Source organism: Tilletiaria anomala (genome assembly GCF_000711695.1).
Source record: "Tilletiaria anomala UBC 951 chromosome Unknown K437scaffold_127, whole genome shotgun sequence".
Classification (NCBI taxonomy): Eukaryota; Fungi; Basidiomycota; class Exobasidiomycetes; order Georgefischeriales; family Tilletiariaceae; genus Tilletiaria; species Tilletiaria anomala.
The window spans coordinates 1-20,645 of record NW_013546895.1 but is presented as its reverse complement, the minus strand read 5'-3'; the positions used below and the strand labels follow the sequence as shown (position 1 = coordinate 20,645).

The following is a 20,645-nucleotide window of genomic DNA, read 5'->3' as shown; positions in this document are numbered from 1 at the left end:
AGGTGCCTCTGGTTGTGGGCGACTTTAACGAGCGAGCCGGTTGATGACCAGGTTCATATTATGATCTGCCCGTTGGACTCTTGAGCAAGCCCCCCATCACCATCACGAGCACGACCGTAACACTCATTTATAGTACTCAACTTAACCTGTTTTCCAAGTTACCCCTGTCCATTCGTTGTCTAACATACTTGGACTATGAGTATGCGTCGCATTCCGATCAACTCGCTCGCTGGAAGATGCGCATTGCCTGCGGAGGTCGCTTTAACGGTCTCGGCTCGACTCCGATCAACGATGCAAGCCGCACCGACGTATGCTCTGCGGCGCTCAATACATGACGCACGATCTTTCGGCACAAGCGCAGTTGCTCTCTCAATCTCTGACGCTGGGACCCAGAAGCTGACATGGCAAAAGGCCCAGTACGAGGCTGATCTCGCGAAGGGCAAGACCTTTCTAGTCGAGCGAGGGTACGATATTGAATCGATGCAGTGGGTCAAACTAGCCGTAGCAGTTGAATCACTGTACGATCCTGACCGTCTATTCTCTACAGCATCACGCCGGTCGTCTGGGGACACCATGACGCGTTCCGACATGGTGAGCAATGAGTAGCGCGAAGCAAACTCGTACGAAACATGCTGAAGTCCGCTATATCCACTTAATGGCAGTGAATAATGTCCATTACTTACGATGGTTCGAATCGGGACGCATGGACTTTGCCGCCAAGTTAGCTGAAAAGCTGTCACAAGAAAGAGCGCAAGACATCATTCAAGGCACGGGCAAGAGCTTCATCCTGGCTGGGGCAAATATCCGATACAGGCGGCCCGTAGTGTGAGTCAATCGTGTCCGCAAGCCTGCGATCTCCAAGGCATCCATCTGACGGTTGTACATGGCCTTGACGCACAACGGTCCTTTTAGCTACCCTGACACGGTGAGCATCGAATGTGTTGTTGCAGGACGGACGTTGCTGATATCCTGTACCATTGCCGCTCTTTGCTATAGATCATCATCGCTCAGTCAATCCTGCTACCGATTGCCCCCTCAAGAGACCGCTTCATGCTGCGGGGTGCGGCGTACTCACTCAAGCAGAAGACGATCGTCTGCACGTGCGACCAAGACTGCGTGTCATATGATTACAATACTCTCAAGAAGGTTCCACTCGAAGATGATTTGTACGACCTGCTGCAAGGGAAGGGTATGTATGATACAGTTGCAATGTTGAAACAATGATATGCAAGCAAAAGATGAATGGGAGCAGCTCAGACGGAGATGGTTTTGAAGAGGTGGAAGCCGTCGGCACTAGTGCTGATGAGCATACCAGGAATCTGAGGGTGCCAATGGACTTCCTTGATCTCGCTGGCGCCATGGTGACAGAAAAGCAACTGGTTGGGAACTTCCTTCCCGTCTGGACCCTTCATTTCTGCGCTGTTGCCGCCTAGCCCGGTCTCCTCGTCATCGGCTTCGACAGACAAGTCCCATAGCGTCACCTGATCGTCGCGACCACTTGCTGCAAATACGGATTCTTCAGACGGGTGCCATTCGACGGATGAGATCGGTGCAGTGTGCCACTGGAACGCGGCGACAGGATCGGGCTTCGCTGCTTTGCCTGCTGTGCCCGTGCCGGACTTGAACGTGCGCATGTCCCATACTTTAAGACCTCCCTCATCGCCGCCGGAGAGTAAGAGGTATTCGGTCTTCTTGTTCCACGCAATGACATTGACGTCCATGTCGTGCGCGCGCTCGACGCTCAAGACCGACTTGCGACTCTTAACACGCACATCCCAAATGCGGATGCTCTGGTCTGCCGAGCATGATGCAAAAACGGTCTGTTCTGTCGGGCTCCATTGCAGGTCTTCGACGCTGGAAGTATGCGAAATAAATGCTGAGGGATGTGTCACATAGCCACTATTTGAGGTGGTGGTGAGATAGATTTTGGAGTGCACGTCGCCGCTCAACAACCGAAGGGTCGATGACTTTGCGCCGGTCGTTTGCAGAGACGCAGGTGTGCTGCCTGCCCAGTCAAGCGCATAGCCTTCCACTCCTGCATGCGCGTCGACAGTGTGGAGCGGAGTGCTGACAGTCTTTTTGTCGACCGTTCCGGCACGGTCCAGACTGCTGAATAGTGGCCTTATGTCGTAAATGTGTACCTTGCCCAGCTCGCTCCATACTGCTATCGGGTAGGGATCGAGAACCTGCTCTGATGATACAGCGGAGGTCGGTGAGGAGACTGGCGCTGCTCGTACCCGGTTGACACCTCCGAGGATGGGTATTGAGCGATATTCAAGGACGGCATCTTCATCGAGATCGTCATCTTCGTCGTCATTCTCGTCATCAGAAAGATCTATACGGACGTGAGAAAGGTGGTCAGCAACTTGACCAGCATGGATTCAAACAACTTCGTATTTGCGTGGGCTCAGACAAAAGAATTAGGTAGCGAGATATTTTCGGCATCGAGTTAGCTCCCAAAGGAGACTCATACAGCCAAATGCCTCAAGCATCATTGCCGACGTCTTCTTTGCATTGAACGAAGACTCACCTCCATCCTTGCTGGTCCGATACATGCTGCTTGCCTTCATAACGAGCACCTCGTTGTTCTTCGGTTGATCTGCCTGGGTGCCTGCGACAAAGTAGGCGGTGTGTGGAAAGCCGCTGCTGCCAGAGCCGGTTCCTCGCTCAACTCCTAGTCCGTCCCGAAGAATGTCGAACGATAGACAGGGCCATGTGACGTTAAGACGATGGAGCATTTCATATGCCGTTTGATCCGGCTCCAACTCGACCTTCTCGCCTTCTGCATGCGCTGATGGAAGATAGACGCGAGTCTTCTCTGTTTCTAGGTCGTCGTCGTCAAGTCGCTCGATCTCACCGTCGACGCTCATCTCCTCGTCGTCAGCAACTGCCTCTCCGTCGTCGTCATACTCTTCGTCTTCGATCTCATCTTCGAATGCATCTTCAAACTCGCCCATGCCCTCGGGCGCTGTGTCTGCGCCTGCTTCTTCTGGCTGTTTGGCCTTACCTGAAGCCACGCGCTTGGACGGCCCGCCGCCGGCGCTTGAGCTAGGCTCAGGCGAACTCGGCGCCTTGCCACTTGCTCTTGATGGGGACGCGGCTCTCTTCGACATTGTGCTGTTGTTCACCGACCGAGTCGATGAGGCAGAGATGTCTAAGAATGAAGGGAGCGAGCAAGAAGAACTATATATGCAAGTCATCCCCTCGTCGTCCCTGCGCCAAAAAAATTTGCCTTCCGATTTTTCTCTCCCGCTTCCGCTCAATCAATGTGAAAGGTTGCACCGATTATTGGTTCCGAGTTCCGTGACTTTTTTGGAATTCTTGCATGTTGTTCGTTCACCTGGCAAATGTCCGCATTGACAACCTCCTCATGTATTGAAAGGCGGGTTGATCGAGGTGTGACAGCCATCGTACATCTCCGCCATAACTAGGGCCATCGATTTTTGCGACTGGATTTCACCTGCACGCGACCCAGACCAGACTCATCCACCATGGCAGGGGCAGACGCATTTACGCAAATGCTGCCCAAACCCCAGCCCGTCCGAGTGCTATTGCTTGGTTCGGGCGGTCGGGAGCATGCCATCGCCGTGCACCTGCTCCGCTCTCCCCTTGTTGAGCACGTCTACGTTGCCCCTGGAAATGGAGGCACAGACGAAAGTGTGGCGGGACGTTCAAATGTGCGATGCACCAACCTCACCGACGTCAAAGTCAAGGGGAAAGACTTTTCTGAAATTACTGAATGGGCAGTCAAGAATGGAATTAGCTTAGTGGTACCCGGTCCTGAGCAGCCGCTCGTAGACGGCGCTGAGAAAGCTTTCAAGAAGGGTGAGCGCAAGAAACAGTAAAATGAACAGGATGAGGCATGAGGCTGAGCTCTGTCCGCGCTTTTCTCAGTCGGTATTCCGTGCTTCGGGCCGACACCTCTGGCAGCGCAGATGGAGGGCTCCAAAACGTTCTCCAAGCACTTCATGTCGCGACACTCGATCCCAACAGCCCGCTACTCTTCTTTCACTGCATCGCAGATCGATGAATGCCTGGCGTATATCAAGGAGCTCGGTGGTGCCAAATCGGTCGTGCTCAAGGCGAGCGGTCTCGCAGCTGGAAAAGGCGTTCTGCTGCCCGAGTCGGAAGCCGAGGCACAGGAGGGTGTGGAGGACATTCTCGTGCGAAAAGTTTTTGGCGAAGAGGCTGGTTCTTCTTTGGTGATCGAGGAACGTCTTTACGGGCCGGAGCTCTCCGTCTTGGCTTTCTCTGATGGATACACCATCAAGGCACTGCCAGGTTGCCAGGACCACAAGCGGATCGGGGAAGGTGACACAGGTCTCAACACTGGCGGAATGGGAGCGTATTGCCCAGCGCCTGAGGGCGTTCCATTTGAGAATGAGATCCAGCGAACGGTTCTCCAACCGACCATTGACGGCATGCGCAAAGACGGGATCCCGTTCGTCGGCTGTCTCTTCGTCGGCCTGATGCTCACCGAGAGCGGGCCAAAAGTCCTGGAGTACAATGTGCGCTTTGGCGATCCCGAGACGGAAGCCGTGCTCGAACTGCTCGAGACGCCGCTTGCGGACATCATGCTTGCTTGCACGCAAGGTCGCCTCGATGCAATTGATTTGAAGGTCAAGCAAGGAATGCACGCGGTCAGCATCGTTCTCGCATCTGAAGGCTACCCGGGCAAGTACCCCGTCGGCTTTCCAATCAACATTCCAACGCCATCTGAACTGCCGGTGAGCGTGAACGTGTACCATGCTGGTACGAAGAGGGATGCCAAGGAAAACGTCGTCACTGCCGGTGGACGCGTTCTGGCCGTCAGCGCTGTAGGGAAGACACTGCAGGAGGCTGTCACGCTCGCGTACCAGGGCGTGGACATGATCCAATTCCAAGGCAAGACCTTCCGCCGCGACATTGCACACCGAGCGCTGAAGCCCGCCTCAACTGCGACTGAGGTACCTACTGAGGAGGACGCTCCCCTCACGTACGCTTCAGCCGGCGTGTCGATCGATGCGGGCGATTCGCTCGTTAATGCCATCAAACCGCTTTGCAAATCAACTCGCCGGCCTGGATGCGATGCTTCCCTTGGTGGATTTGGTGGCGCTTTCGACCTCAAAGTGCTTGGGATGAAGGACCCAATCTTGATCAGCGGGACAGATGGAGTGGGAACCAAGCTGCGGGTTGCCCTCGACGCGAACAAACATGACACTGTCGGTGAGTTCAGCCGATTGCATATTTGAGCGAATTTAGCCTGACCTGCCCCTATACGGTCCTCTTCACTCGCTAGGTATCGACCTCGTGGCGATGTCCGTCAATGACTTGCTCGTGCAAGGCGCGCTACCGCTCTACTTTTTGGACTATTTTGCGTGCTCCAAGCTTGCCGTTCCAGTTGCAACACAAGTCATCTCTGGCATCGCGGAGGGCTGCCGTCAGTCCAACGCGGGTCTTATCGGTGGAGAAACGGCCGAGATGCCGGGAATGTATCACGAAGGCGATTACGACTTGGCCGGCTTCGCCGTCGGTGCAGTGGAGCGCGAAGCACTCCTGCCGAAGATGAGCGAAATGAAAGAAGGTGATGTCGTGCTCGGTCTGCGCAGCTCGGGCCTGCACAGCAATGGTTACAGTCTGGTCCGCAAAGTCGTCGCTCGGGCAGGGTTGCGGTACGACGGCCCAGTGCCATGGCAGGCTTCCGCGGAGGAGGCGCCCCTGCCTGCTACACTGGGTGAGGCGCTTCTCATCCCAACTCGTATCTACGTCAAGGCACTTGAGCCGCTCCTGGCAGCACCCAGTGGCCTGCTCGGCATGTCGCACATTACTGGCGGAGGGTTCACAGAGAATATCCCGCGCGTCATGCCGGAAGGCTTTGGCGTGCAGCTCGATCTGAGCAGTTGGCAGCGGCCGGGGGTCTTCCCATGGCTTCAAAATGTCGGCAAGATCGAGCAAAGAGAGATGGCGAGAACATTCAACAACGGCATCGGCATGGTTCTCATCGTACAATCACAAGAGCAGGACAGGATCATGCATCTACTCAAGCAGGGCTCCGACGGAAAGACGCCGGTCGTGATGGGCAAAGTTGTCAAGGGAAGCGGTGTCTCTTATACAGGATTCGAGTCCTGGAGTGTGTGATTTCATATACAAATAGATTCGAATGGAAGATCATGTGGCTAACCGACTTGAATACAATGTTTCCAAGCAGTATCCCACACCATTCTTGTGGATGTGCATCGCGTGTCAGATGTCAGAGTCTAGGCAAAAAGGTGCCGGATGCCGAGTATAAATACGCAAGAAATGATGTCTGCAGTGAATGATGAACGAACGCACCTGGGTTCTTTTGGTAGGTCATGCTTAGCAGTCGAAAATGGGCGGGCCGCCGGCACTAGCACAGTGTGCCTTCCCGATTCGCCGCCAACGCCTCGTATAGTAATGTTGCACACAACATCCCTAATTCTTGTCCCTCCTGCCAGACTGAAATGTCCCCAAATCACACTGGGGTATGAATAGACAGATCCCACACATCACAAAAGGGTATGGCCAGAACAGCATGTCAAGTCCTCTGAATCCGATCCATCTCTCTTTTTCGCTTGGGCTGCGAGAGCTTCCAGAACACGGGTGATGCTGCGACAAAGCCTTTTGCAAGGCGAAATGGCAGAGCGTTGTTTCCTGAAGCGGACTGCCGGATTTCCCCTGCGGTTGCTTAAGGAAAGCACGGCCTGGGAGTAGATAAGTGTAACCGCTTCACGCTATGGAGCTCACGCCGCCTCGTGTTTGCTTGGTGCTCGGTGGCTTGCCAATCAACATCGAGAACATCATGAAACACCTGAACGCAGGACTGTTCGTCGGCATGTGTCGCGAATAGCATTATGTATCAGATGAAAGTGCATCCTGAACTTGCCGACTTCTTGATGTTGCACTCCTACCTAAATTCAACGGATGCTTTTTGCGCTCACTCGGTCACATTGTCTAGACAACTCTGTGGGGCATTTTGCTGGCGTACAATTTTTCTCCTACAACAATTTGATCATGGAACATGTCTTCAGCGAGCCTATCGTCTGGAAAATTATCTATACCAACGTGCCAGGCGCACGTGTTCCCACCACACCGATCTATTCGTACCAGACGATACCATCATCCCCGCCGTCATTGACTTGTGGGACAGCAAGATGTGCGCACATGGAATCAGCCTGCTGATCTCGACACGCGATATCGTTGGCGAGCGTCTCAGCGAGGATTTCCTCGGTGCGGCGGAGGCTTTAGATTCTCTTTTGCAACGATTCAATGGCATCGCTCCTCCGTCTGGCTGTCGGACGCAGACGCTCGTGCAGCGCTTGCTTGACCCGCTTGCATTGACTACGTTTGAAGAGATATATTTGGACTTGCTCAAGCCTTCCGTGCTCCCACATATCGGCACCGCCCTAAGGCGCACAAGAAGTTCGCAATGGCAGATGCAACTGTCGCAACCGCCTCTCAAGCTCCATGAGCCCTCCTCTTGCACTCCGGACTCAAGGGTTCGCACGGTGTGATGTAATTTGATCGTCTCGTCCGTGGACTGAGATGCGTAGCTCTCATTCTCCAGTAGAGTATTGAAGTGCTGGCAAGTGTGCTCGTCAAGGCTCTACCCTTAGCAACTACCGCCAACAGAGACAAACTCGGTTTTGGGCCTTGCGGGCTATGAGACCACCGCCAAATTATGGGAAACGTGCTGCGGACACGACCGCCCGAAATGCCGTTAGGCAGATACCGAGGGGCCGTGTGGTGTATGAACAGTATAGCAACGTATTGGCCATTGCGGCTTGTGTCACGGCTGCTGCAGGAGACTGGGTCGCGCCAGGTAGGAAGCCAGGTCGTTAAGCCCGTGCCCCTCACTCCAAGCTATGTCCGGTGGGACGTGCGGCCGGCGCTAAGGGAGGAGTCCGTCCTAGTTCGGCTACAGGTTATGTTTCAACATACAAGGGAATACAAGGGAGGGGTGGAAGGGATGCTGAATCACATGTATGGTTTTAAGTGTTGCATCGTCAACTATGTGCACTCGATTCAGGTTGGCGACACTTTGGATACGCATGCGATGCTTGCGAAGCCTATTCTGTCCCGCCCTGCAACTCCCTGCGATTGCTTAGCACAATGCAAAGCATTGCGAAAGCTGTATAATCGCCGCTGCAAGAGCCAACAATACATGTAGACTGCGATTGCATTTCGGGTGTTCGTGAGGGCTGGCAACCTGACTCTTGTGTTCTGCGGCTCTTGAATTAATGGCTTCCCACGAGTGGCTTGGATTTTGGCGTGCCAAGGAAGTGAGTCACATCAAGACCATAAAACAGAACAGTTGTTAGGGCATGACGCCTTCAAAGGACCTCCGTCAGGCTCATCCCAGCACCTCTCACCATCACCGTCATGCTCTCATCTGTCTCAACGGCCGCACCGATGACTCCTGTGAACTTGTTTGACCAACAACAACGCCCAGGGCAGCAGACTCTAACCAACAAGCATCAAGGCCCCCATGCATCTTCCAACTACCGTCACAGTCCAAGTCGACGTCGCCGAAAGTGACGATCAGCCATCGACACTCTTACGTTCGCCCTCAACCATCCCCTCTGCTAGTACTCATAACGCTGAAGCCGCGTGGCCAACGATCGTCATGCGTGGTGCTGGTGACGCCGCTGCATTTGTGGACTCATCCGCCGCAAGTACCTACGGCAGTAGTGGATTCATCAACGATAACGTCAACGTCGGCTCTACCACGATCATTGGCTCTGTGAGTGGCTCCTCCCACATCCCCCCTATATTTCCAGTTCTTATCTCCCAGTCTTCCTTACCAAGGTCATCGGAGTCACCGTAGTTCTCATCCTCTTCGCCGTCGTTGCTGGAGTCGGGCGGCCCGACTCGAGAACGGTGCGTGCGATAGCTCGTCTGCGCGGAGTAGGCCTTTCGCAAAACGTTATCGACAGTTTCAAGACGTACACGTACGGTCAAGACGATCCCGCTGAACCCATCAGGCGCAGGCGCAGCCAGTCGACCTTGACTGCTCCGCAGCACCATCACGCAAACGATGAAGAGACGGTGCCGACGACAGTAACCAGAGGATATGTGGCTGCTGCTGCTGCGCACAGCGCACCGGTGCTTCCATTACCCGAACAGGTGCACTTACCTCCAGATGATACGGTGTTATTTTCACCTTCAGCAATGCTGCCACATCCGTGCACATCGGTCGCTGCTTCTACCTCCGCACCAGCACTGGTACCACTCGGACCATTTTCCGCTCAATCAGCGGCCCTATCCGACCGCCCGGAATCTTCAGCTTCACGTTTTTCCACATTTCTGCCGTCAGCATCTACTCGGTCCAGCCCTTGTTGTCCCTCAAGCGCTGCTGCTCTAAACCCATCAGGGGCAGGACGCAGTGCCATTCGAGGCGGATCCCCGGAGACAAGCACAAGTGTGCCGACCGAAACCTGCTCGATCTGCCTTGAAGATTTTAACACGGGTGAAATGATCCGCGTCCTGGCCTGCTATGCAAAGCACGAGTGTGAGTTCCGGATACCGCAATGTGGATTGGAAATTGGCTCTGACCGCTTTTCGCACTTTGTGTGCTCTATCAGTCCACGCAGCTTGTGTAGACCCCTGGCTTCGTAGCAGGCCGTCGTGTCCTACCTGTCGCTACGACTTTACACCGCTCCGCAGCGTCAACCGCCCCGATGCAAGCCAGCTGGAGAAAGGGCCCGAGACGGTGGCCGGTGCAGCAACTACGACAACGACAGCAAGTACAGAGGTGGCAGCGGCGGCAGTGACGATGCCTTTGACGGACGCGACGGCGCTTGCGGGGCAGTTTCCTCAGCCCCGGACAGCTACACAGCATTCGTCTAGACGTTCTGGGATGCCCAGGACGCCTTGGTGTGGTGTCTTTCGATAGCATTGCAAGCGAACTCGCTCACGCGCAGCTAGCTTCATTTGCAAGCCGACCATCAATATTCACAAGCTTACCGTAGTTGCAGCACCGTTTCAGCCGTGGCACTTTGAAAAGCGCAGCAGAATCTAATCTAGTATGATACGAATTTACGAGGAGTTTTCCTTGATCAACAGCCTCATGTAGTGAGTGCACTCAGTAAGCAGACGCTCAGTTCTGTCTGCAAGAGTAACACCGGAATGCATAATGGCAAACTGTAGAAAGCTTAGATGCGGACGAAGGGGTAGAAACCGTATGAACTGTCTGCCGGCGGTGCACAAATTGTAACTCGGCTCTCGCGGCAACGCAACCTAACCTCTCCGCCGTGCTCAACTAATGGGTGGTTGTCCAACTCCTTCACCTGCCTTGACCGGATTGTTTGCAGGTGCGTGATGAATGGCCTTCTCTTAGCATTAGGAGCAAAGGGCATCGCAAGGGAGGCCGTCAGTATTCACTGATCTGCTCATAATGTCTGAGTCCGATCGCTCTTCGCCCCCCTCGAGCGGGCCTTTGGAGCCTAGCATTTCCGAAGCGGATCGAAGGCACCCAGCCGAGATCGACCTCACCGCGGTCGGTCTTGACATTGAAGAGGATTCCTGCAACGAGTTTGAAGACACCGAGGGGGATAACCAGGAGGAAGTGTACTATCATTACGGGTACCTGCGTGGCGATGATGTCGGGGGCGACGAGGAGGAGGTCTGGATGGATGTTGAGGACGCGTGAGTGTTTGACGAGACGAATTCAAGCACGGTACCGTTCTCATCGCTCCTCTCTGCCGCGCAGCAGCTACGAAGCTACGTTCCATCAAGAAATGGATGTGGGCGAAGAGCTGGATCTATTTGGTGAGCAGCTCTGCTCGGTGTTTGCTCAGTGGCCGAAAGCATGCTGATTCTGTCTCCCAATATGCACTCAGCTTACCGGCTCCCAACTGCTGCTGAGCAGACCGCCCAAGCTGGGAATGGAGCTGAGGATTATGAACCTAGTGATGTTCAAGGAGAGTTAGAAGAGGAAGAGGAAGAGTACATTGCCCCTTCCCCGTCTGCCGCCATGGCACTCCTTCTGCAGCGCCTGGGTCTCGATGGCCTGCGCCAGCTCGTCGCAGCTCGCACACTGCGCATCGTCGATGGGAACAACCACCAATATGCACTAGGGAGCGGCTGGAATCGTCATCTAGGTACCAATAGAGAAGAAGAGGAAGAGGTCAGCGATGACTCAGACGGCGGTGGGTACTGGTGGATGAGCAATACCTGTCGCTTCGATCGCAAGATGAGCGATCGCTGGAAATTGATATCCGAGGGCTTGGAGGCAGGCAGAGAGCTGCGCTGGAGCGGCGAGTTTGGCCGCGTTAGGCGTGAGGTTGCACAGGCGAGATACGCATTAGAGCAGGCTGACAACGCGTGCATGGTCCGATCGCCCGACAAAGGAAAGGCGCGAGAATGGCAAAGCTCGGCGTTTCAGCGGCCTTTCAACCTCTCGTCGCGCATTGCTGGCTGGCGAACTCGTGCGAGTCCTCTGGCTGGCGGCTTTTCTTGCAGCAATTCAGCACACTCTTACGCAATTCCAAAGCAGGATCTCTCCGCCTACGTGCCCAATCATGAGGGCGTCGAGGTGACACGGTACAGTGCTTCACCTGTCTACGTCGCTGCGTACTCTCCGGACGGCTCTTTCTACTACACTTGCTGTCGAGACTTTACGATCCAGCTGTACGACGCGACGAAAGCACCTTCCACGGTTGTGCAGCACATTGCGGCGCCTGACTTTGGTGGCGCACGGCGTCGACTGCGTCCGATGGCTAACGATGGGTTAGACGACCATGACGACTTGGTGTACACAACACTGCATCAGCTCAAGAGCGTACGAGGCCGTGTCGGAGGATGGACAGTGACCGACGCTGTTCTGAGCCCGGACAATCTCTGGATGATCTACGCGACGGCCAGCAGCGCCGTCACGCTCATTCCCACGTCTCACGAGCAGGCGGGCGATAACGCTGGAGAAGACGACGGGGGTGCCACTCCTGCAGCAGCTTATTCCTCGGCAGACCAGCGGCAGGTAGTGCTCGATTTCGGAGCAGCAGACGAGGCCAGTGGTAGAGGCCGAGACACGCGGGATAGCTCGCCGATCTGGTCTCTGAGTTTCTCGGGCGACAGCAAGGAGATCATCGCAGGCGCCAAGAACGGGGAGATCTGCGTGTACGACATTGAGGCGCGGTGCCGGGTTCTCGGGATTGACGCACACAACGACGATGTCAATGCCGTGTGCTTTGCGGACGACCATGCGCAGAATATGCTCATCAGCGGCAGCGACGACTCGTTTGTCAAGGTATGGGACCGCCGTTCGCTCAGTGGTGGCAAGGCAGCAGGCTGGCTACCGGGCCACACGGAGGGCATCAGCTACCTGTGCCCGAAAGGCGATGGCAGGTATCTGTTGTCAAATGGGAAGGACCAGGCATGCAAGCTGTGGGACCTACGGATGATGAAGAGCGAGGGCAGCGTCGATCGCACGACGCACTTCGGTATCCCGCGATTCGACTATCGCACAACGAGGTATCCACGGCCGCGCTACATGAACCACCCGCAGGATGCAAGCGTCATGTCGTACCGTGAGTTTGGGGCCTTGGCCCAGCTGCAGGGGTTTCGGCACGCGCTGACTACTCTTCATCTCTGACCATTGCAGGTGGGCACAGCGTGCTGTACACGCTTGTTCGATGTCGCTTCAGCCCCGCATCGACGACGGGGCAGCAGTACGTATACTCTGGCTCGGCAGATGGTCGCATTCATGTGAGCCCCTCTCTTTCATGCCTAGCAGACGAGCGCTCATCAGCACTTCTCTTTCAATTCGTTGCTGATCGGACGTTGCCTTCCGCACAGATCTGGTCTCTTGACGGGCAGCTCATCCAGGTGCTCGACCGTGCCAAAGCCCAATCGATCTTTAACACCCGCGACGACATATGGGGGTCGCGAGGCGTGCTGCCCGCTGCGGACCCTCTGGCGCCCGTGTCTGAATTCGAGCGCGCCAAGCTGGACTTGGCGCCGCGGACGAATTTCTGCGTGCGTGACGTATCGTGGAGCCCAACGGAGCCGGTTCTGATGAGTGCTTCGTGGGAAGGCGGGCGGGGCACGTACGGAAGCGTCGTCCGGCATGAGTGGAAGGGGTTCGGCAAGAACGGACTGACGAGCTTGAGTGATTGGACGGAGAGACTTCGGAATGAGATGTAAGCGCGAAGGGGTAATCGTTTCTTTCCATGTGAAAGCACACTTTCCCTTATACGAGTGGCTCTACCTTGTCGGCGCAAAGTCCATAGACGCGCTTGGTGTGTTGAATACAGAGCATGTGGACCATGAAAGCACGATATTGTACCAGTGGTGTCCACACCGACCTGACGAGCAGATTGCACCGAATCAACGGGTGCCTGGCTGCAATCGACACAATAGACTGGTGTAGTGCCTTTGCTCTTGGGGCTGTGGCCTTTATTACACTCGTCCAACAGTCAAGCCGACGCATACGATTGGTGGCAATCGCGGCGTTTGGCGCAGCTTGCTATTGCGAAAGGAGCTCGCCAAGCCATCTGGCCTGCAGGAGCAAACATTGATCCCTGACGGTCTACCACTGCTTGCGAGGAAGGCGAGCAGCAGATGTACTCCAAACCCTCCCAGCTAAGCCACTACCGTGTCCACCGTCTCGAAAGTCATTCGAAATGCCCCCTTCCGTCGCCACCCGCGGCCGGAGGCGTGGTGGCACCGTCGATAGCGTCGCCACCACTGCGCCAGCCCGCTCAGCACAGAATCAGGAAATTGCCGTGCATAGCTCAGTTCAAGACCATATCTCTGTGTTAATTTCTGGAAAGACGGATCAAGATGATCAAGAAGAAGACTTGGACGACTTTGACGACCAGGAAGAGGAAGGAGAGGATCTCGACGAAGATCTCGATGATGACATGGACGCTGGAGAAGCACAAATTGTGATGAACGACATCGCTTTGCGTCACCTCGCTATGGCCGAGCTCGAGGAGATGGGCCTCGTCGGCATTGGCGAGGAGGATGATGAGGAGGATTTCTACGACGACGACGGAAACCTTAATGAGGTTGATCTCGACGAGGCGCTCTTCAATCCCCCCCTTGGCGGACTTTACGCTGTGAGTGACTTTCATCGCATTGCATCTGACCGTAACCCCCCATGGCCATGTTCTCACTCGCTACCAATGATGCTCGGCTGCTTTACAGGGCCTGAATGACAGTGAAGACGAAGAAGACTTTGATGAGGACGATGACGATGATGTGGGAGTGTACAGCTACGTATACGGTGCCTTCACCTCTGAATCGCCTCCTTTGGTTTTTTCCGAATGACTGACGCTTGCTCATTCTGTTATCTCTTCCATTACGCTCAAAGACACTCGAATGCTCCACGGTCATCCAGAGGGCTTCTACGACCGCGTCGAACGTCCAATCGCTGCGGGCCTGCAAGCCAAGCTGAGCGGCGACTTCGGACGACTGCCTCGTTGGCACACATCTCTCTCCACGCTGCTGCCATCAACCTCAGCAAGCACCAGAGATACCTCGCCATTGACCTCTGGCTACAACTCCAAACGTCGAAGAAGCAGGCGGACTAGCAGGCGGACTAGCAGCAGCGCTAGTAGCAGTGACGACGGCGCTATATTCACGTCCTCGCGCAGAGGCCAGAGGAGCGCTTTCCTCGTGCCACACGAGGAAAGCGAGGAAGACGGTCGCGCATCACAACACACCGCGGGCATATCTGCTTTTTCGCAGTCACGTAATCTGGCGGATATGATTTACGCCCGCAAAACGGCGAGGGCAAGCGGTAGCGGCGCTAGAGCTGGGGAGACAGAGGCGAATGCCTTGGCAAGAAGCCAGCTTGGCGTGAGTTCTCAGAGGATCCTTGCTTCTCTATCTGGTTGCTTGATTGGACAACTGATACTCTCAGATGCACCCAGGCATATGTACCGAATTCGGATGGTGTCGAGGTTGCGAGATATGGAAGTGCTTGCTACTGCGGGCAATATTCTCAGGGCAAATCTCAGTCACGCTCTTGATTGCGTACTTCCATCACTTCGCTGATTCTTCTCCCTGCCTGCCACTCACTGCCCTCGCAGACTCCTCCTTCTTCTACACCTGCACGCAAGACTATCGCGTTCAGATGTACGACGTGAATATCGCGCCGCTGCACCGCGCCGAAACGCACGAGTTTGGCTTTTCCGGCGGCTTCCGGCATCGCTTGCGGCAAATGTACCACGAAGACGAGAGCTCGCACACCACCTCGCTGCAACTCAGGCGCAGCATCGCAGGTAGGATGTGCAACTGGACCATCAGCGATGCGCATCTCAGCCCGGATAATCGATGGATGATCTACTCAAGCCTCACGCCTCACGTCCACCTCGTCCCGACGGCGGACGTCGCGGAGGGCGTGATGGGTTCCGAACCCGGTGCTCCTGTTGCTTTATCAAATCATGGAGCGAGGATGAATACTGCTGACAGCCAGCAGGTCATGTTGGACTTTACGGGTCAATCCTCTTCCAACGGCTACTACGGCGACGCGCTCTTCTCGATCCGCTTCTCGGGAAACGGCAAAGAGATAGTCGCCGGAGCGCGCGCTGGCGATATTTATGTGTACGACATCGAAGCGCGGGGGCGCGTCTTATCCATCGAAGCGCACAGCGACGACGTCAACAGCGTCTGCTTTGCCGATGCCGGCAGCACCAACATGCTTCTGAGCGGCAGTGACGACGGAACAGTCAAAGTCTGGGATCGGCGATCGCTCAGCAACGCCAAAGCAGCAGGAACGCTGCAAGGGCATTCGGGTGGCCTAACATTCGTCGCGCCCAAGGGCGACGGGCGGTATTGTGTATCGAACGGCAAGGATCACGCGTGCAAGCTGTGGGATCTGCGGATGATGTCGGATGGAGATGCCGCAGCCTCCCCCATCTCGGGCAAGATGTCCCATTTCAGGGAAAGGAAAGACCACTCGCTGATGACGTATCGTGGGCATGCGGTGTGTAGGACGCTCATTCGCTGCAATTTCAGTCCCATCGCCACGACTGGACAGCAGTATGTCTACTCAGGTAGCGCAGATGGTCGTATTCACGTGAGTATCTGGCATCCGCGTGGGCTCCTCCCGCCTTGTGAAGCCCGAAGTGCATCTAAATAAGTTCTCACTGAACACTTTACTGGCTGCAGATATGGTCTCTGGATGGCCGCACAGTACAGACGCTCGATCGCTCGCGTTCCATGCCTCTTATCTCTCCCGTGCCAGGGCGTAGCAGGCAGCCCAACGACCCCTCAGCACCGGAGTCCGATCCGCCCGTGCCGAGTCGCGACAGACGTGTGATTAACACGGTGCGCGACGTGTCGTGGCACAGCAGTGAGCCGAGTTTGATGAGCACCAGCTGGGGCAGCGCCGGCGGAGACGGCGGGAGCGTTGCAAAGCACGAATGGAAGGGATTCGGCAAGAATGGGCTTACAAAACTGGAAGATTGGGTGGAGAAGATGCGTGCAGAATGCTATGCGTAAACGGCCATGGTATTATTTCGCCGCAATGCCCTCCCTACATTGCTTTTAACCTCAATAGTTTGCATACGCAGCGAACAGATCACCTTTCGCATATAGACGAATTCTACAGCGAGTGATTGTACACGTCGTTGGCTCCCTCACAACTTGGCAGTGACATTTCCCTGAGGCCGAGCTTGCATCGGCAAAGCGTGGAACCGCGCCGTGTGCTCATGGCGCGTTTCAGTGTCCGCCGGACGCGCAGCAACACTTGGGCAAAGTGATCCATTTTCCTTCCTTCTCCAATCGTGTATCAAGTGTGCGAGTGCGCGGATGTCCTCCTCGGTATTGCTCGCATGTACGCATATGCGCACGCGATCTTGGCCTTTGGGCACGGTCGGGTAAGTGATGCCGCGCACGATCATGCGGCCCTCTTGCTGCAGGAACGCGGCGAGTGCTTTAGGTCGAGGAGACAGAAGTGGGACGATCGGCGAAGGGTAGCTGAGCGATGAGTGATGATGTGCGCAGGCAGATGGGAGCGGAGGCGCAGCATGGCCATGCAACAACTGGTGGAGAAGAGCAGCGTTGTCTAACACGCGGCGTTGATTCTCGGCGTGCAGGGGCGTGACGAGCGCATGTAGCGCGGCTTGTATGGAGAGAAGGGCACTGGGCGGCAACGCGGTCGAGTAGATCTGCTCAAATCGAGGGAGTCAGTTGCAAGGAAAAGAAATTTTGAATTTGTCATGGCCAGGTCAGCACGCACCAATGGCCTCGCGTAGTTCAGAAGAAAAGCCTTGACGAGCTCCGAGCACAGTACTGCCGCGCCTGAGCAGCCTAATGCTTTGCCAAATGTTGCGAGTCGGATATCTACGGCGTCTTCTAGCCCTAACCCAACAGTACAGCCTTTTCCGTTCTCGCCGTAGACGCCCACTCCATGCGCCTCATCGACAATGAGGCAGCGATTCTCGCGCGGAACGTGTCGTGCCACGGTATCGCACAGGCTCGGGAGCGGACACATGTCTCCATCCATGCTGTACACGGACTCGACAGCAATAAAGACCGTGCGCGCCGTCGAAGAGCACGGTACATGTGCTGCTCTTTCTTGGCGCAACAGCTGATCGAGGTGGTGCATGTCGTTGTGCCCAAATGCGAGCGACCGCGCGCGGCTTTTGCGAATTCCATCGTGCATGCTTGCGTGTACCAGCTCGTCGTATAGCACCAAGTCGCCTTCTTTGGGTAAAACGGCTAGGAGAGACGCATTCGCCGAAAATCCAGTGTTGAACAGCAATGCTGATTCAGAATGGAAGTGTGAGGCGATTGCGAGTTCGACCTACGGCATTGTAAGATAATCCAGCAATGAACGACTGCGTTATAGTATAGAGGACATTATCGAAAGCTCCTCACCTCCTCCGCCAGGACATTGTTTCCGTCAAGCAAGCGGCTGCCAGAGCTTCCAGTTAAGGGTTGATTCGGATGATCGCGCTCGTACTGTTGCATTCTCCGCATGAAATCGTGCCTCATCGCCGGAGCCGTGGCAAAAGACAGGTAGTCATTGGACGAGAAGTCAGTCCAGAGTTTTTTTCCCCTCCCTTCTGCGGACAGCGCTCGCCCATGAAGCAATTGCGCTTCGGCAATGTCCTCGTGGGTAGGATCATCGAAGCGAGTCAAACGCCGGAGCGTGTCCTTTGCCTGTCGAGCATCGAGCGCAGCGCGCAGGCGTTCGTTGAGGCCCATTCCGGCGCATCTCAAAAGCTTTCCGCTGCGAAGATGCGAGGCCAAAGCGCCAAGGTCGATGGTAGGCGTGTATGCAGTGGTCGTTCTTCAAGCAAATATACTGGTAAGACCCACGCAGACCACCACCGGCCTGGGGAAAGATGGTTCCCGCACTGGTGGTGATGCAACTTGGGGGCGGAACCATGTGTACGGCTCCCCAACAACATCAAGTGGTGAATGTTATATGGGGCAGAGTTCTCCACTTTCTGTTTCCTTTGTTCCTTCAACAAGTGCATGCTCGACGGGTCTGCTCTGCGCTCGCGAGACACTCGTTAATGTTCTAGCTCGTAGCAAGTCTCTACTCAAGCCGCAAGCGGCCGTCACAGCGACGAGGCGACTGCCAGTTGGATAGAGTTGTTTTACACACTCGAAACGGTAGTGCGCGCCTGGCGAACCGCGGTGGCTACGAGTGCGGAGAAGTTGCTATTGGCCCCAGCGTTATGTACTGCTAATGATGATTGTAGACTGTTGGTACCGATCGCGGAATGCCAAGCAATGCTGAGATGTTGCTCACACACAAAATCCTCACACATGGGCAATGGACCGACGGCACACCCGACAAATGAGGCTGTTTCTGTTCTCGGATCACGTCGAGCGGTCCCGTATATCGCAAGCAATCGAGTATCGACCAAACTGCAAGAGGCCATAAATTACATTCCCAAATTCCCATGAGAACATCACAGATACATGCCGTAGTTCAAACGCTATTGATACAGATGAATCCCAATGTTCGAGTGTGCTGTAGATCCCGAGGTTCGTTTACGTCAAACAGGATATCGCCCCTGGCTCATGTGAGCCCGCAGAACCTCTGCCGTTCTGCGGGCCGCGTCGCCCCTCGTGGAGATGAAGATATACTGCCCCTCCTCCCTTCGGCGTCACCTGCCTTGGCGCGCTCGGTCGACTTGTTCGCAAATGCATCTAGCGCCGCTGCGAGGATCGCCTTGCGCCTTTATTCTTCGCTCGAAGCAGCACCATCGATCCCTTGAGCGAGCTCGAAGCCATCGAGCATGGCGAAATTAGCGCCGGAGCCGGAGGAGGGGCACATGAGGTGCGCTACATCGCTCATGAGTACAGTCGAATCGCCCGCAACCACCTTGACATCATCCTCGTGCTCGAACGAGACCAACGGTCGGACGGTGTACCTCGAACCTGCTCGCTGCTCTGCTCGACCAGGGCCCTCACGGTAGGTGCAAAGCTTTCTACAAGACGCAAGAGCGCTTCTTTCACCTTATGCATGTTTCCTGGCAGCTTGATCGCGCCCAGGCTCACGCGCAATGCAGCGTAGACCTCATACTTTTCGACATTAAGCTGGCCTATGATACCCTTGTTGTTCCCCGGCGTATAGAAGCTGCCTTGACCGATGAGCTTTACCAGCGCATCGTCTGGATCTGTCACTTACATTTCGACGAATGTGACGCCAATGTATGTCGGGTTGAGCTTCACGTAAAGAGCGGCACGGTTTGGGCCACGCGCCATCTGCACCAAGGAGTAGGTCGTAAAGTTCGACTTGCTTTTGGCCATCGGACGTCTCCATTGGCACATTTCCATCGGGATAACCCCGACGAGCGACGATCGTCGCGCCCCATCGCCTGATGTGCAGCTTCACAGTAGTGAGCATTCCCACATTGATCGGCAATGATCATCCTTTCCGCCTCGAGATGCGAGATCTTCTTGAACTCCTCCGCAAGCCCGGCGCCTTGCATTGCGAACTGGTCTTCATGTGCTTGAATGTCGAGCGTGCCGCCTTGTCTTTGCGATTCGATTCCTGGGATCCCGTTCAAATACTGTCACCGAGGTGCCGATGTCGGCTTGTTGAAGCACGCATGCGAGGACCAGGCCACTGAGACTGGTGCCGACGACGGCGATATGCATATTAGAGGGTGACTGGTCAAGTGCGATAGCGATGCTGGAGGCAGGTGTTGACTTGTGCAAGTTGAAGGGTGAAGTGGCTGTCAATGATGAAGAAAAGACATAAGACCTCGCCGGGCGTGGGGAGGGGTGAGCTGAAGGCCGGCGGCCTCCCCTTTTTACGCCCCCAAAAGCTGCATCCTGAAGGAAATTGTTGCAGAGTGGGGACTACAATACAGGTCCACGATGGTATCCAAGCTGGCATGGGCAACCTACAACAGGAACGAAAATCAGTCGTCAACCCGCAGTGTGATGATGTAGTCGGTCGATCAGAAAGCCGGCGCCGAGGAATCGGAATAGGGCCAATTGTCAATAAACCAGCGAGCGGCCCCGAGCGCGGCGCCAAGGGCCTAGAAAGAAGCACATAGCCTTTATCTATTGTTGTGGAGGGAACTGATCACGTGACAGGAATGCAGGGTGGGGGCGTGGGGTGCTCTGGGTGATGGTGGAGTATGGTGCTGAGATGTGTGTGCCTCTAGCCATTTTCCCTCTGCCCTACAGTGCCTCCCCCATTCCTCTGCTCTCACAGCCCACGCTCGCAA

General features: G+C 55.4%; 9 protein-coding genes across 9 annotated transcripts; 6 read left to right on the top strand and 3 right to left on the bottom strand.

Annotated features, from left to right (window-relative positions):
• Nucleotides 1-291: 291 nt before the first annotated feature.
• K437DRAFT_270714 (Thioesterase/thiol ester dehydrase-isomerase) lies at nt 292-1,224 on the top strand (the record flags this gene model as incomplete). Its single annotated transcript, XM_013385090.1, has 5 exons — nt 292-485; nt 548-591; nt 663-825; nt 913-925; nt 997-1,224. 5 exons carry the CDS (start codon nt 292-294, stop codon nt 1,222-1,224), a joined length of 642 nt encoding a protein of 213 aa, XP_013240544.1.
• Nucleotides 1,167-3,161, bottom strand: K437DRAFT_251588 (WD40 repeat-like protein). The gene is made up of 2 exons (XM_013385089.1): nt 2,531-3,161; nt 1,167-2,335 (listed from the first exon to the last, which is right to left on the bottom strand). The coding sequence occupies exons 1-2, from the start codon at nt 3,111-3,113 to the stop codon at nt 1,254-1,256; spliced, it is 1,665 nt and encodes a 554-aa protein (XP_013240543.1). The 5' UTR covers nt 3,114-3,161; the 3' UTR covers nt 1,167-1,253.
• Nucleotides 3,162-3,411: 250 nt separating this feature from the next.
• On the top strand, nt 3,412-6,184 carry K437DRAFT_276416 (putative bifunctional purine ade1). Its single transcript, XM_013385088.1, has 3 exons — nt 3,412-3,825; nt 3,895-5,205; nt 5,279-6,184. Exons 1-3 carry the CDS (start codon nt 3,492-3,494, stop codon nt 6,115-6,117), a joined length of 2,484 nt encoding a protein of 827 aa, XP_013240542.1. The 5' UTR covers nt 3,412-3,491; the 3' UTR covers nt 6,118-6,184.
• An 850-nt stretch (nt 6,185-7,034) lies between these two features.
• Nucleotides 7,035-7,840, top strand: K437DRAFT_259589 (uncharacterized protein). The gene has a single exon (XM_013385087.1). It carries the CDS (start codon nt 7,152-7,154, stop codon nt 7,509-7,511), a length of 360 nt encoding a protein of 119 aa, XP_013240541.1. The 5' UTR covers nt 7,035-7,151; the 3' UTR covers nt 7,512-7,840.
• A 1,156-nt stretch (nt 7,841-8,996) lies between these two features.
• K437DRAFT_30883 (uncharacterized protein) lies at nt 8,997-10,180 on the top strand. Its single transcript, XM_013385080.1, has 3 exons — nt 8,997-9,508; nt 9,582-10,071; nt 10,147-10,180. Exons 1-2 carry the CDS (start codon nt 9,169-9,171, stop codon nt 9,890-9,892), a joined length of 651 nt encoding a protein of 216 aa, XP_013240534.1. The 5' UTR covers nt 8,997-9,168; the 3' UTR covers nt 9,893-10,071; nt 10,147-10,180.
• Nucleotides 10,181-10,475: 295 nt separating this feature from the next.
• On the top strand, nt 10,476-13,447 carry K437DRAFT_31216 (WD40 repeat-like protein). The gene is made up of 6 exons (XM_013385082.1): nt 10,476-10,767; nt 10,839-11,276; nt 11,349-12,524; nt 12,599-12,702; nt 12,793-13,136; nt 13,220-13,447. The coding sequence occupies exons 1-6, from the start codon at nt 10,596-10,598 to the stop codon at nt 13,224-13,226; spliced, it is 2,241 nt and encodes a 746-aa protein (XP_013240536.1). The 5' UTR covers nt 10,476-10,595; the 3' UTR covers nt 13,227-13,447.
• Nucleotides 13,448-13,694: 247 nt separating this feature from the next.
• K437DRAFT_31075 (WD40 repeat-like protein) lies at nt 13,695-16,515 on the top strand. The gene is made up of 6 exons (XM_013385081.1): nt 13,695-14,057; nt 14,160-14,224; nt 14,312-14,799; nt 14,874-14,949; nt 15,033-16,021; nt 16,114-16,515. The coding sequence occupies exons 1-6, from the start codon at nt 13,963-13,965 to the stop codon at nt 16,444-16,446; spliced, it is 2,046 nt and encodes a 681-aa protein (XP_013240535.1). The 5' UTR covers nt 13,695-13,962; the 3' UTR covers nt 16,447-16,515.
• On the bottom strand, nt 16,440-18,454 carry K437DRAFT_259584 (PLP-dependent transferase). The gene is made up of 3 exons (XM_013385086.1): nt 17,827-18,454; nt 17,186-17,752; nt 16,440-17,114 (listed from the first exon to the last, which is right to left on the bottom strand). The coding sequence occupies exons 1-3, from the start codon at nt 18,154-18,156 to the stop codon at nt 16,584-16,586; spliced, it is 1,428 nt and encodes a 475-aa protein (XP_013240540.1). The 5' UTR covers nt 18,157-18,454; the 3' UTR covers nt 16,440-16,583.
• Nucleotides 18,455-19,144: 690 nt separating this feature from the next.
• K437DRAFT_264927 (uncharacterized protein) lies at nt 19,145-19,898 on the bottom strand (the record flags this gene model as incomplete). The annotated part of the gene is made up of 4 exons (XM_013385085.1): nt 19,145-19,390; nt 19,423-19,543; nt 19,595-19,784; nt 19,820-19,898. The coding sequence occupies 4 exons, from the start codon at nt 19,896-19,898 to the stop codon at nt 19,145-19,147; spliced, it is 636 nt and encodes a 211-aa protein (XP_013240539.1).
• Between the last annotated feature and the right edge of the window lie 747 nt (nt 19,899-20,645).